General features: G+C 34.8%; 1 protein-coding gene across 8 annotated transcripts in view; it reads right to left on the bottom strand.

Moving 5' to 3' along the window:
• METTL25 (methyltransferase like 25) overlaps positions 1–15,848 on the bottom strand; it is a 118,338-nt gene that overhangs the window by 19,587 nt on the left and 82,903 nt on the right. For 7 of the 8 annotated variants that reach the window (XM_082850905.1, XM_082850904.1, XM_082850908.1 and 4 more), the window contains 3 exons: positions 13,166–13,259; positions 1,588–1,662; positions 952–1,023 (listed from right to left, as the gene is read on the bottom strand). In XM_082850905.1, coding sequence (XP_082707031.1) covers positions 952–1,023; positions 1,588–1,662; positions 13,166–13,259 — 241 coding nt within the window. Of the gene's footprint in view, positions 1–951; positions 1,024–1,220; positions 1,663–13,165; positions 13,260–15,848 lie in introns of those variants that run through there. The other variant, XM_082850903.1, reaches the window with a different exon arrangement.

Here is a 15,848-nt window from a genome sequence, read left to right as displayed (position 1 = left end):
CAAAATGAACAATTATATGATTTTTATCATTTCGTTACCAATCTGTTAAACTTGGTGCATACTGTTTTGCCTACCTATTTTATTTAGGTCACTGGAAATTGTTTTGAAAGGGAAATGATGAGTACCTAGTAAAATAAGGCTGATTCTGTGAACTAACAAGTTGAGAACCAAAAGATTCCAGTGATTTTGAATTAGTCAGTAGCTTAGGAAAGTACATAATTATGTAAATATTTAAAAATTGCCTTTCTCCATAAAAATACCAATTATTAAAATCCATCTGTTCCAAGTAGTTTGCTGAAAAGAAATAAAGCTCTCCATATGATAAAACAAAATTATTAAAATAAAGAGTTTATACTGGAAACAAGGCTGAATCCACAAATGGGCTTAATTTTAAAGAGCTCAAAAACATTATTTTGATCATAGAGTAGAATCTGAAAAACACATTTTTCCCAAAGATAACAAAAAATCATATTTTTTGGTCATTCAACAAAGATAAAACAAATAAGACTGTGAAAAAAACAGAAGCAATTATCACTGATGAGAAGGAAATTTCTAAACTGCAGAGTGCATATGTCCAAAAATTCAAAAGTGAATTAAAAGGTGATTCTTATAAAATGAAGCATAAAAATGATATCTTTTACATCTTGCCTTTATTAATTTTAGCTATACTATATGTCATATATGATGGTTTGTGTGCATCGTCTACTGTATAGTAATTACCATAAAATTAAAAGAATGTAAACTTTATTATAGTAGCTTTGCTGGAAACATCTGTTGTACATATGTTTTTGTTTCAAAAGAGATGGAAAGAATATTTAGAATTGGAAAATATAATGAGAAAAATTATCTTACTAGTTTTATGTGAAAGAATGTTATCCTAGTTATAAGCAGATCCATATTACTGGGTTTAATAAATATATTTGTTATGCATTTAAAATTAACCTAATTTACCTGCTCTTTCAGGTAGCAAAGCCGATCCAGAAGAATCAATGTCTCTATGCAAGGAGCCAGAACAACTTTCAACTAAAAGAAAGTATAAGATATGACAGTGGTACTTTAAAACAAACAAAAATACTAGCTTAACACTTGTTTAAGAAAATGTATCTACAGAAACTCATATAAGGCCAAATCTCCAATACTCATTGTATATCTTCAGAAAATAAATACTTCAGAGATCAAAAGTTTTTCTTTAATAGTAAAAGGAAAAGAATGTCCTTTGAGTGACTTTGGGATAGAATCCAAAAGCAATCATACATATGTGATAGAAAGCTTTTAAAGGGGTACTAAGAATGAAATTCATTAAAAGGAATGCTTGTGAAATAACTGCATTGAGACCAATATGTGTTCAAAGAACTCTAAAACTTCTTTCCATGCATTTATAATACACTTTAAGAGAAATCTACCATGTGTTCTCTTTATTACATTACTGACACCTAATATAGTTCTAAAATAGGAAATGATCCAAAACGGTTTTTCTACATTAAGAGAAAAACAACACAGATTGGTTGGCCCCATAAAAAAATTTAATAGGAGCCTACTCAAGTCTAGCAACATATTCAATTTAGTATGTTTAATTCTGAGATTTACCATATTAAAAGCCTCCAGCTCATTCATTCTAGGCTTGTACTTCTCATAGTAGTCCATTATAATTCTTTCTGGCAGCTTCAAGATAAAATAATAATAATAAATTTAATAACAGTTAAAAATATTTTTTTCTAATCAAACATACCCTAAAGTAAAACAAACATAACAATTTAAAACAACCTTAGGTGTCTGAAGAGCTCTAAGGATATCCATGAAACAAGTCAATATAACTAAATTCTTTCATTTAAATCTTCTGTACCAATATAGGTTATTCAGTATATCCTAAGTAAAATCACCAATAACAGCCTATTAACTTTCTTTGATTTCAACAAGTAGTGATGAAATACTTACTTTCACTTGTTTCTATGCTTGGGGTGCACAGTAGGTAGGAGCTCAATAAACAGTTCTTGAACAAAGTTAAAATTTAAACGATATATCTAAAACTATATATCCTAAAGAATAACTCAAAGGCAAAAGGAATACAGTGAGGACATATATTCATATTTAAGGTAATTTCTTCTAACATCCACTTAACAAATCCATCAACAAGCATTGCTGTTTTTTTCTCTAAAATATATGACACCCATAGTACACTGAACCTTTGTGGTTAGTAGGCCACTTTCTAGATCATTTACATGTTTCTGTTCCCACCAGTTGAGCTTTATGCCTACTGAATTAATTGTATTTGTTCTTAAACTTGTTATTCCAGTTATATTATAATATGACATGAATAAATATTACAAAACCAATGAGATACAAATACAAAAGGCAAAGTTGTTTCTCTATAAGTTGAATGCCTCTGTGAAAGGCCTGATAAAGGAACGTCACCAGAAGAAATTGCTCTCAAATTATATGTGGTCAAAACAAATGAAAGACTGAATAAAAAGAGTCCAAAATCTGAAAGGATGTGTATTCAGATTTCTTTGAAAATATCTAAATATTTTTTTCAAAGCCCCTATTCTTTTTCTATTACATGAAATTTCTTTTGAATTCAAAAAATACAAAAGGGTAGGTAACAGTGACAAGTAAAGCTTCGTCTCATCCAATTTCTAGTGTAGCTTTCCAGAAAAGATCTCCCCTTTGGTATAAAACCCAAGCAGATTATGGCCTTCTCTCCAACCCTTTTTAAAAGTTTGCCCATCTTTGAATCAAATGAGTACCTCCTGGACCAAATTTTTGCAGTAGAGTATATTGGACTAGATCTAGGTCTGCACTTCAAGCCAGCAAAAACTCTCATCTCAAAAAAATTGTGTATGTGTTTGAATTATAGCCTTTAGTCTTCACTTCTGTCCTGTCATGTGAGATCAGCAGTTACAGGACAACTCAGAACTCACAATCTTTTTTCAATCCTGCCTCATCAGCATACTGCTTCCTATAAACATGATTTTTCAATGTGACTCCTTGGATTCTCCAATATTCTGTCTCCCCTTTATGTCAAACCGAGAAGCACCACCCTGGTCATCAACTGCATTTGCTCCAAACTAGGAATTGTTGATTTTGTTCCTCAGGATATGCTACTTTAAAGAACTATATTGTTGGTTTTGTTGGTGATCTGTAACCCTGGGCAATTTCTCTTGGCATCTTTCTGCATCCTTCTTTACCTTCAGTGTACTTCATAATGTACATGGTTTGAGATTTAATATGCTTTTTGATTTTGTCAAAAAGGAGTTTGTGTTTCTATTTCTCTTTTTATTTGTTGCTTTTGTGTAATTTTGAAGAAAAAGGTGAGAACATCACCTTTACTTTTCTATTAAAAAAAAAAAAGTGGAAGTCTTTTGCTTTACTTTGAGTAATCCAAAGCTGGATACTGTAAACTATGCATTACAGGTATGTTTGATGGACAGACGTTAAGGTAGAAATCCAACTAGTAAAACTATACGCAAAGCTGTGTGCAAAAAACAAAACAAAATAAATGGCCTTGTTCTTACACCAAAAGTTTGGTGGATATAATTATATTAATATGTGTCTCATAAGATTAGATCAGAGAATCTATGGAAGTTTTATGAAGACACTGTTTTTTAATTCTAATATCAATTTGTAACATATGTATATTCATGGTCTTATTTTACAGATGACATTATTGGGTGTTAAATCCAGTAGGCGCCAAGATAGGGCAAGCATCCTAGAGATAAAGGAGGCATCAGAATTGAGGAAGTGCCTGAGTGTAGATCATACTTAGGCAAGGACATACATGGAAACTTACAAGATGAAGTGCACATTGAATGGCAGCTGGGAGTTTTGGTCATGAATTCCATTGCTCCCTGCTGCCCACCTCCTAGACTCCAGAAAAAGGGATTAATATTAGTTGAGCTGTATAACAGGGCCTTAGCTCAGTGAGCTGTCATTTAGGTTCAGGGAGATATCCAGTCCTAAAGAGAAACTGGGTGAGAGACAGTGAAGGAGCAGTCATATTGAGGAGCTTTAGGTTTTCTCCCTTACTTTTCTTACAATTTTTTTGACATTTTAACTCCAATACAGCTTATGTGTTAGATCTGCGGTCCCCAACCTTTTTGGCACCAGGGACCGGTTTCAGGGAAGGCAATTTTTCCATGGATGTGGAGGGGGGTTGGTGTGGGGTGGATGGTTCAGGCGGTAATGGGAGCGATGGGTTAGGTGGTAATGTGAGTGATGGGGAGCGATGGGGAGCGGCAGATGAAGCTTCGCTTGCTCGTCCGCCACTCACCTCCTGCTGTGCGGCCCAGTTCCTAACAGGCTGCAGACCTATACCGGTCCTCAGCCCGAGGGTTGGGGACCCCTGTGTTAGTATATGTCCTATGATTCAACACACTTCAAATGCTTGATCAACTTCATCCTGTCTGCAAAAGTTTCAAAACTCAAAGTTCTGCATATAAGCATCTCTTCTTTAAATGCTTCAGTAGATTCATCATTCCTTGAGTTTCTTCTGCCTTTATTTCAAACCTCAATTCTTCAATCTGCTTTAGAAGTACATTTATTTTGTCTGTTGGCAAGCACAGAGTTTTCTCTTTATTCTTCCTTGTAGGCTTATTTGTCTGATGAACACTAGCTTTAGAAAAATGCTAAGCATTCTTCTTGAGCTCAATGTCTGTTAATAAGTTATATGGATATGACAAAAAGGAGCATTGGCTCTACAGTTAGACAGACTGCATTGGAATCCTTCCTCCCCAATTTCCTAGATTTGAGCTTTAAAAAATCCACTTAACCTATGTCTCAATTTCCTTACCTATAAAATGAGGATAACTATTCATTTCATAAAGTCATCCTTAGCATTCAGTGAGATAACATAAACAAAGCTTTTAGCACAATGTTTGGCACAAAGCAAAGGTTCAATAAACATTAGCTCTGCTCACATTATTTTAAAAAAATAAACATAATTTAGAAGTTTTAGATTTAAAGATATTTTGAAGATAACAGAGTTTAGATATACCCTATATCCAGTTTCCCCTATTATTAACACCTTACAATACAGTTATTTGTTATAGTAAATGAACCAATAATGATATATTACTATTAGCTAAAGTTTACATTTCATTCGGATTTTCTCACTTTTTACCTAATGTCCTTTTTCAGTTCCAGGATCCCATCCAGTTTACTACATTGTATCTAGTCCTATTGGTTGTGACAGTTTTTCAGACTCGCCTTTTATTTTTTTTCTTTTTTCTTTTTATTGGAGTATAGGTGACTCACAAGACTTGCCTTGTTTTTGATGACCTTGACAGTATTGAGGAGTACCGGTCAAGCATTGTGTAGGATGTTCCTTCACTGGGATTTGTCAGATGTTTTCCTCATAATTAGACTGGGGCTATGGGCTTTGAGAGGAAGACTACAGAATTAAGGATGATATTCCTCACATCATATGAAGGGTACATACTATCCATATGATTTATCACTGTAGATATTGACCTTGAGTACTTGGCTGAGATAGTATTTGTCAGGTTTCTTCACTGTAATGTTCCTCCTTTTCCCCTTTCCACGTTGTATGCTTTGGAAGAAAGTCACAACTTGCAGCCCACACTTAAGGAGTGAGGAGTTATGCTTAAGGAGTGAGGGTGCAATATCCAAATAAATTATTTAGAATTCTTTTCCACGGAAGATTTTTCTCTTCTCTTCCATTTATTTATTAAAATCATCTTTTTATAGATCTATATAAGGGGGTCCAGGTACGCAAAGTGGACCAGACTTCAACTTCATGGGGAATGGGTCGTATGATTGGATGAGAGATACATAGTTGTTCAGAGATTCTCCCCACACACTACCTGATCAGAAGATAGGTTAGCAATTGATCTTATTTTCACCAGCAGATGGTAGGACTGAGGCTGCTGATATACCCTTGGCTAGAACTCAAGGTAGGTGGATGTGGTACCAAATTGAGAATGCAAAGGAAAACTTCTTAAAGGAAATTAAAAGTGCTACTCCAGTGAACATATGAATGATATGAAAACAAAAGTCTTATTGCTGATACTGAGAAAGTTGTAGTGGTCTGGATAGAAGATCAAACCAGCCACAACATTCCCTTAAGCCAAAGTCTAATCCAGAGCAGGGCCCTAACTTTCTTCAATTCTATGAAGGCTGGGAGAGGTGAGGAAGCTGCAGAAGAAATTTGAAGCTAGCAGAGGTGGGTTCATGATGTTTAAGGAAAGAACCTGTCTCTGTAACATAAGAGTGCAAGGTGAAGCAGCAAGTACTGATGTAGAAGCTATAGTAAGTTATCCAGAAGATCTAGTTAAGATAATTAAAGAAGGTGGCTACATTAAACAACAGATTTTCAACGTAGATGAAACTGCCTTATATTGGAAGAAGACGCCATTTAGGACTTTCATAGCTAAAGAGGAGAAGTCAATGCCTGGCTTCAAAGCTTCAAAGAATAGGCTGAAATCTCTTTTGTCAGTTAGGGTCTAATACAGCTGGTGACTTTAGGTTAAAGCTGACCTCATTTACCATTCCAAAAATCCTAGGACCCTTAAGAATTATGCTAAATCTACTCTGCTTGTGCTCTATAAATAGAACAACAAAGCCTGGATGATAGCACATCTGTTTACAACATGGTTCACTGAATATTTTAAGACTATTGTTGAGACCTACTGCTCAGAAAAAAAGATTCTTTTCAAAATATTACTGCTCATTGGCAATGCACCTCAAGAGCTCTCATGGAGATGCACAATGAGATTAAAATGCTGTTTTTATGCTGCTAACACAATCTCCATTCTGCAGCCCATGGATCAAGCAGTAATTTTGACTTTAAGTCTTATTTAAGAAATACATTTTGTAAGGCTATAGCTGCCATAAATAGTGATTCATCTGATGGATCTGGGCAAAGTAAATTGAAAACATCCTGGAAAGTATTCACTATTCTAGATGTAAGAACATTCATGATTCATGGGAGGATGTCAAAATAACAACATTAACAGGAGTTTGGAGGAAGCTGATTCCAACTCTCATAGATGACTTTGAGGGGTTCAAAACTTCAGTGGAGGAAGTAACTGCAGATGTGGCAGAAACAACAAGAGAACTAGAATTAGAAGTGGAACCTAAAGATGTGACTGAATTGCTGCAACCTCACGATAAAGCTTTCACAGGTGAGGAGTTGCTTCTTATGGATGAGCAAAGAAAGTGGTTTCTTGAGATGGGATCTACTCTTGGTGAAGATGCTGTGAAGACTGTTGAGATGACAAAAAAGGATTTAGAATATTACATAAACTTAGTTTATAAAGTAGCAGCAGAGTTTGAGAGGATTGACTCCAATTTTGAAAGACGTTCTGCTGTGGGTAAAATGCTATCCAACAGCATTGCCTGCTACAGAGAAAATGTGAAAGGTCAATCTGTGGGTCAAACTTCATGGTTGCCATATTTTAAGGAATTGCCACCCCAGCCTTCAGCAGCCACCACCCTGCTCAGTCAGCACCACCTACATCGAGGCAAGAGTCTGCACCAGCAAAAAGACTAGGACTTGCTGAAGGCTCAGATGATGGTCAGCAGTTTTCAGCAATAAAGTATTTTTATTTACTTTTTGAATTTTATTTTTTTATACAGCAGGTTCTTATTAGTTATCTATTTTATACATACTAGTGTATACATGTCAATCCCAATCTCCCAATTCATCCCACCACCACCCCCGCCACTTTCCCCCCTTGGTGCCCATACGTTTGCTCCCTACATCTGTGTCTCTATTTCTGCCCTGCAAACCAGTTCATCTGTACCATTTTCTAGGTTCCACATATATGCGTTAATATACGATATTTGTTTTTCTCTTTCTGACTTACTTCACTCTGTATGACAGTCTCTAGATTCATCCACGTCTCTACAAATGACCCAATTTCATTCCTTTTTATGGCTAATAGTCCACTGTATATATGTACCACATCTTCTTTATCCATTCGTCTGTTGGTGGACACTTAGATTGCTTCCATGTCCTGGCTATTGTAAATAGTGCTGCAGTGAACATTGGGGTGCATGTGTCTTTTTGAATCATGGTTTTCTCTGGGTATATGCCCAGTAATGGGATTGCTGGGTCATATGGTAATTCTATTTTTAGTTTTTTAAGGACCCTCCATACTGTTCTCCATAGTGGCTGTATCAATTTACATTCTCACCAACAGTGCAAGAGGGTAGCAATAAAATATTTTTTATTAAGGCATGTACATTATATTTTTAGACATAATGCTATTGCACACATAATAGACTAAAGTACAGTGTAAACATAATTTCTATATGCACTGGGAAACCAAAAAATTCACGTGACTTGCTTTATTACGGTATTTACTTTATTGTGGTGCTCTGGAACTGAACCCACAGTCTGAGGTATGCCTGTGTTATTATAGTGGCTGTAAAAAGCAGCAGGAACTTACTTATGGGAATAATGCACATGTTCTTTGCATATCACCAAAGATGACAGGCTTCCTATATGTATTTAAACTGTATCAGGAATTCACTGTTTCTTTAGGGTCAGATGACCTCATATAAATAACGTAGATCATTTCTGGATACAGTCAGTCCTCCATATCCATAGATGTGGAACCCACAGATACAGAGGGCTGACTGTACTATACCATTTTATATAAGGGACCTGAGCATCCTTGGGTTTTGTTATCAGTGGGGGGCCAATTCCCCTTGAATACCGAGGAACCACTGAATATTACTACATGGAAGTTTATGAGCTCCTTGTATTTTTTGTTGCCCTCCCACTTATATTGAAACCACCTAGTGATTATGATTACTACTAATTAATCTTTGATCTAATGTCCAAAGATCAGTTTATTTGGTCTCTCCACATGTGCCTAGTCCTTTGGCCTCATCTCTCACCACTGTCTCCTCTACTTGCTTTATGCTCCAGCTGTGCTGAGTCCAGAATCATGTTTCTTACTCTCTGTGGTTTTGTACAAGCTATTCCCCCCACCACACACACCTGAAATTCCCTGCTCCCTACCTTCCCACCTTGTTTGCTTAATGAACTCCTATGCACCCTTCAAAACCAAGCTAAGGCATCAATGTCCTCTGAGAAATCTTACAGGCAGAGTGAGTCACTCCAAGCATACATACTTACTATATGTCTAACATTGTAAGTTCATGCTATAATTACTTGTTTTCTTTTCTCATGGGTTATGTCTTAATTATCTTTGTAGCTCCAGAGTTTCCACTCTTCTTGGCACACGGGAGATTCTTCAAAATAAATGTTTGCTGGTGAATAACTAAATGATTTTGGTCTCAAAAGTTTTGCTTTTGCTGGCCTGTTTTGGAGAAATATTTAAGGATAATTTTCTGAGTTATACTCTATCCCTTCCACTAAGGTTCTATCTTAGTGATTTTCAACTTTGTCCATTCAACAGCACACACCCCACTCCTGTTAAATCACCAGTTTTATTGTCTATTTCATTCTCAGTATCTGAGAGTAATATTTATTTGAATATTCATCATATGTATACAGCACACAAACACACATACATGCAAGCTCTAGAACATAAGCTCCTTTTATTTCCCCTTCTTATGGACAAATGCTCCAGCTCGTTCTTTGTCTAGCAAGCAATAGTGGTTTTGCTGCTTTTAAAATTTGATGCCTCAAAAATTTACGGATGTGTGTGTGTGTGTGTGTGTGTGTGTGTGTGTGTGTACGCTCATGTATCCGTGTGTGTGCAGTACATGCATGTGGAAGGAGAAAGAGAGAAAATTAATACAAAAGAAGAAAAAAATGCTGTGGACCATGAATATGAAAACTTGAATACAATTTTAAAGGTTTTCTGAAATTTGGTGAGATGCCAAAGCTTGGGACAGAAGATAAAATTTAAAAATACCTAATTTTTTTAAGGTCTAGGTAAAGCTAATCACTAGGATTTTGTTATTTTAGACAACTGTAAAGTTGTATTAAAATATTTTATAAAGAAGTAATTGAACTTTACTCAATTATAAAGAATATTACTGTAAAATTTCATTCTAAGCAGTCCATCTATTATAAACAGTATACTTGCAGATATAAGGTAGCTGATGTTCTGCCACAATTTATTGTTTTCAGTGGCTTGGCTTTGCTGTGAAATCTAAACACTCTTCTTAAACAGAACTGTATCTTATGCAGGGGTGAAACAATATCACCCTTAAACGGTTAAGGCTATAAAAAATTAAAAATCAAGGAGGGGATCATTTTGATAAAAAGTCTTCAAAATATAAGAACAGAATCACTGCTTTTCCCCATTTCCCCACTCTATGTTTCTTGGTGTAACATGGCATTTTAAGATAATATGGGGTCTATAAAGGGAATGTTAATGGAATCACTAAAATGACAAATGCTTGAAGACAGCGGATCTTAACTGGGGGTGATTTTGACCCCCAGGACATTTGTGGCAACGTCTGGAGATTTTTTTAAAATTTATTTAGTTTGGATTGTTACAATTAGTGCGCTACTGCAGACACCTCGTGGGTAGAGGTCAAAGATGTTAAACATCCTCAAACGCACAGGTTAGTTCTCCACAATAAAGAATTATCCAAATGTGCTGAGTTTGACAAAATCCTGCTCTAAGAGAAAATGTCCAATGCTGTCTGTCACAGCTGACTACAGGACTTATGGATTGATATTTTAAGCTGTGTATGAACCACTTATATATTCAGCACATGCTGTTCTGTTCTGGTCTTTGGAATGATGATTTGTCTGGGAATGTTGTTTTTCCTCATGTTTACATGATTTCTTGTGACTAAGAAAGTATCAGAGCATGTTAGGAGGTTTCTAGGCACTTCACTTGCTTACATAGCTTTGAATATGAAGAGATGTGCTTTGAGAGATCAGAAACACATCAGTGGTATTCACCACACTTTCAATTATATATAAAAGTTTGTTAGTAAATGATTATAAATTTAGTCAAAGATCTTTTAAACACTTTGGTATATCAAATATTTTAAATTTAAGCGGTTTTGATACTTTTTAGTAATTAGAATCTTGTGAAAATTAATTTCATTTTTTAAATAAAACTGTTCATAAATCTCTTCTTATTGTGTTTGTGGTCAAAACCTTCATTTTAGCACTGATATTTCATAATGTGGGAGAAAAATAATAGGATTTTGTATTGTATCAGAAATATAAGCTTGGTTTTAATAACTTATCCTATTTCCAACCACTCTGGCCTGACAGACACAACTCTCAATTCCTCTTGTTTAACATAGAAACAAACAAAAAACCCCTCAAAACACGTACTCATCTATTTGCTTCCTCTCACCCCCCTACCTTTGAAATGCCTTATTAGGTTCTGTACTTTCCTCCCCTTCCAGCTTGGGTTTCTTGTTCCTTTTCTTTTCCTCACCCATTTTATTCAACATATTTATCTTTCAATGAACTTAAATAGTTTTAAGAGAAAAATCAGCAGGGCACTATTAATTGTCTTTACTAACTAATAAAGGTAATCATTTAAGACTGATATTTTATGGTGATACTTAGCTACATTAGTCTTTTTCCTTTTGTTTTTAATTTCACTTCTCAGTACAGTGGTGGTTGACAGTGGAGGTTCTGATGTAAGTTGAATCTGCGTTCAAGTTCCAGCTCTGCCTCTTGCTCTTCAACGCTGAGAAAATGACTTGCCTTTTTGTAAGCCTCTCTTTCTAGATCATTACATTGGGAATAATAATAGTATCTTACTCTTTTAGTGAAGAGTAAATGCGATAATGTTATGATGTCTTTAGCATAATAACTATAATATAGTAAGTGCTTAGTAAATATTAGCTATTATTAATATTCTAATCAGTAATATAATAAGCATATTAAGAAACATTTACTATGGTTATTATTAGAGACAAACCTGGGAAGAGAAAGCCATCATGAAAAATAAGTAACACTCTTTCTGGATTTTTACAGTTTGGTTTTTGACAAAGGATAATACATTTTTAGTTTAAGTAAAAACTTAGCTCTATATTTGTAAAAATTATGCTTAGGTTTGTGTTCCTGATAGTAAATGTAAGATGCGGAATTGAGACATGAAGTAAATATATGCATTAAGAAAGACTAATTGGAAGGAAGACCAGTCTGATTAAAAATATTTAAAAAAACAGAAATAAAATAACTAAGATAACACTGTCTATTCTTATTTATGCAAGACTAGAAGGATCTTCATTTTGGTGACTAAATAAAAATGTTTATAGGAGTCATATCAATTGTATTATTATAAGTAGTACATATACAAAGATAAGAATCATAAAAACTAGTATTATTTAGTTAGCACTTACTATGTACATTGTATTCAGCATTTTATGTCTATTACCTCATTTAATTTTTCTTAAATCCTATGAATTAGAAATGCTTTTTCAGAACTATTTTACAGAGGAGGAAACTTATTCGTACCAGTCTAATTGCTTTAAGTAATAAAGCAATTGGGGAGTAAATGGATAATTGGTACAATAAATAATAATACCCTCTGGCTTTGATATAACTTAACCATATCTGTATAATTTTTCTCTTTCAAGAAGAAACCTTAACCACCTTAATCACCATTCCTTAACCAACTATTTTATTCTTTATTTTAATTTATAATCAATTCAAAATACCAAAGTGATCCAGATTCAACTTAATATTTTAGTTAATAACTCATTTGAATCATGTTGAGAATTATTTTTTTCTCAGTGTTAGACTACTTATTACCACTAGTCCATCAGCTTACCTTTTGTGTCTTCAACAATATGTTCTCAATTATTACCCTGGGCTTTCTATGACATTACCACTTTCCAGGATTCTCCCATTCAAAGCGTTTTTGAATTTAAGATTTTTAATTTTAATGGGTTATACAGCCTTTAAATACATGAAGTTTAAAATTAAAACCATTGTCTCCTGATGTACTTACAATTCCCATTTGCTCTTGCTTTTTAAGTCTATTTTGATTTGAAAATTGACACATTTTTACCTGAATAAACCTGAAAGGGGAATCACTCTGAGGTGTACAACAGCAAACTATCCGTATAATATTGACAGAAAAGGTGAACTGGAATAAAGGTAACTGAAGTTTGGTTTCAATATAATTTAGATGTTTTTCATGAATAAGAGAAAAGTAGAGGGCAAATAATTTTGTATTATCTCAATTCATAACCCCATAGAAGTTCTCTTGTTTCTTACAAAAACAATGGGTAATCATATACTGACCTTGGACTCATCTAATCCAAGCTTCTTTAGAGACTTTCTGACATAATCCAGAAAGGAAGAGGATTTGGAATAAATTTTACCAACATGCCGATCACTGCAAAACAAAATTAAATCACTCTTTAGTTTTTCCAATTTAAATTATAGATGATTTTAACTTCAGTCATGAAATATTTTTAAATACCTTCTGTGCATATGGCACAAGCTCCACATGTGATAATAATGTAGTAATATTTTTGTGAACACTTTTAGTTTACATATTACAAAAATATTCGGGATCTGCTTTTGAGAATTCCTTCAACATACAACAGTGGAAGATAATATTATGAAGACAAGACTATGAGAAAGAAGTTGTAAACTTAGTATTAAAAAAGTCTCATTTTTAAAGGGAACTATAGGTATTTCGAAAGGTTCCATTGTGCTGCAAAGCACATTTTCACTTTACTGGCTCAACATTACAGTGCACATTTCATGGCAACACCTGCTAATAGTGGTGACATCCAACAGCCATGCAAACAGAACTTCAATGCCAGCCATTGGAAAAGCACCATATGCTGCTGATTTGGGTCTGACCTGATCTCATTTATGCCCTGCAGATTTTCATTACAGCATAAACAAAATATGAGATGGTTTTACATTTAAATAATGCAATGCTGGACTATCACATCTCACAATTTTGGTTGTATTTAAGTATAATGTAAAAATCAAGAGAATAAAAAATTTACCACCTCCAAGTATCAAAAACAATGAATAAAAGCTCATTTACTCTTGGCAGTATAAATATTAATCCCTATGCTTAGTCAGACATGAAGCTCTACCAATTCTTCCATTGAAATATACCTCAAATATATAACTTCAGCTCCACTTCTAGATGGCCACTTTAATTACACTTGCTATTACCTCATGTCCTAATCATTACAGCTACTTCCTAATTAAAGCTGATGTTTGTCCCTTCACTCCTGCCTACATTGTCATGCTATTTTGTTAGAAGAGCAGTTTCATTTACCACTTTCCTGCTCAGAAAACTGCTTTGAAATAATAGTCATTTGAAAAGGTATAGGTTCCAGGAAACAGAAATTATATTTTTTATTAGTTTTTGTGTAATTCTCAGATCTTACACATTTATATATAAGAGATATCATATAATCGATATGGACATCTTATGTATCACAGTATATTGAAATGATTGTGTAGCCAGAAAAAGAAAAAAAGCCATTTAATATTAACTTCCTGCTCCTCATATTAAAAGGTTTTTAAACTTTTATTATTATTATTTTTTAATCCAGAGGGGCAAGCAATTCTTTCCTATGAGATAGTGATTTTGGTTCTTTTTTTTTTTTTTTTTTTTTTGCGGCACGCGGGCCTCTCACTGTTGTGGTCTCTCCCGCTGCGGAGCACAGGCTCCGGACACACAAGCCCAGCGGCCATGGCCCACGGGCCCAGCCGCTCCGTGGCATGCGGGATCCTCCCGGACCGGGGCACAAACCCGTGTCCCCTGCACTGGCAGGCGGACTCTCAACCACTGCACCACCAGGGAAGCCCCTGGTTCTTATTTTATACCATCTATCACCACCTAATGGAGTAGCTTAACAGAGAAAGCAGAGCACAGTAGATAAGAGAGTAGCTTCCAGTCTGTCTCTATCACCTACTAGCTCCCTGTTTATAAAAACGGGATATTAATAGTACCAATTTTGTAAAGTCACTGTGAGGATGAAATTAGGTAACACATGTAAGGTGCTCAGAACCGTGCCACCATGTGAGTTGTTTTTTTTGCTATCGTGATTGTTGTTTTTATCATAATTGGAATTATCATTTGGATTTTTCTTCGATTACAAAGTTAAAAGAGCCAGAGTGAGAAGCTCACAGGAAAGTGCTAACCATTGTAAGCTGAAGACAGTAGACAGTATAAGTGTAGGTGGTATCGACTTGTTTCCTGGGTTTTATATTTCAGATTGCTTGAAAATAAGAGAAACATTTAAAATTTTATTTGCCCTCGTCTTACTTTTTCTTTTCAGAATATACTACCCCTTTTCTGTTACAAAATCTCACAACATGATTATTAGATTACTTTTAGTGTATTAAGCAATAATTTGCTACATAAGACTTGTCCCTCAAATCCTTTGTTGAGGTATACTATTTTGGACCTGTTTTTAGCAGCAACCAGTAAGGGAGAAAAATATCATCCAAATAGAACTAGAAAGGTGATTATCTGATCATGTTACTTCTCTTTAAATTCCTCCAGAATTTCCCATGACTCTTAGAATTAAGATCTAAATGCTTAACATAGTATATAATAAGCCTTGTACCACCTGGTCCATTCCGACAACCTCTCTAACACTCCTACGACACTGTCTCTCCATTCACAATGACAGTCTTTCTAGTTTCTTGAACACATCATGCTTTTGTCTATAAACACTATTTGTGTTACACTTCACCCCTAATCTTTTTGCCTAGGGAATCCCAAACTCATCCTTTCAGATCCTATCTTAAATGCTGCTTCCTTAGGAAAGTCTTCACTGGCCTCCCAGATGAAGTTAGGCTCCTGACACAGAGAACTATTCCTTCACATGCTTACTCTTTTTTGTTTCCCTGAGTGTCTGTCTTTATTTTAAGTCAGTGGACTCCAAAGAGGGGTGAACACACCCCAAGGGAAAGAGAATATTAGAATTTTAGTTTCTATTTATCT

Source organism: Leucopleurus acutus (genome assembly GCF_964270905.1).
Source record: "Leucopleurus acutus genome assembly, chromosome: 11".
Lineage (NCBI taxonomy): Eukaryota > Metazoa > Chordata > Mammalia > Artiodactyla > Delphinidae > Leucopleurus > Leucopleurus acutus.
Note: the sequence above shows the minus strand (reverse complement) of the source record. Positions and strands in the feature narration are given on the sequence as shown.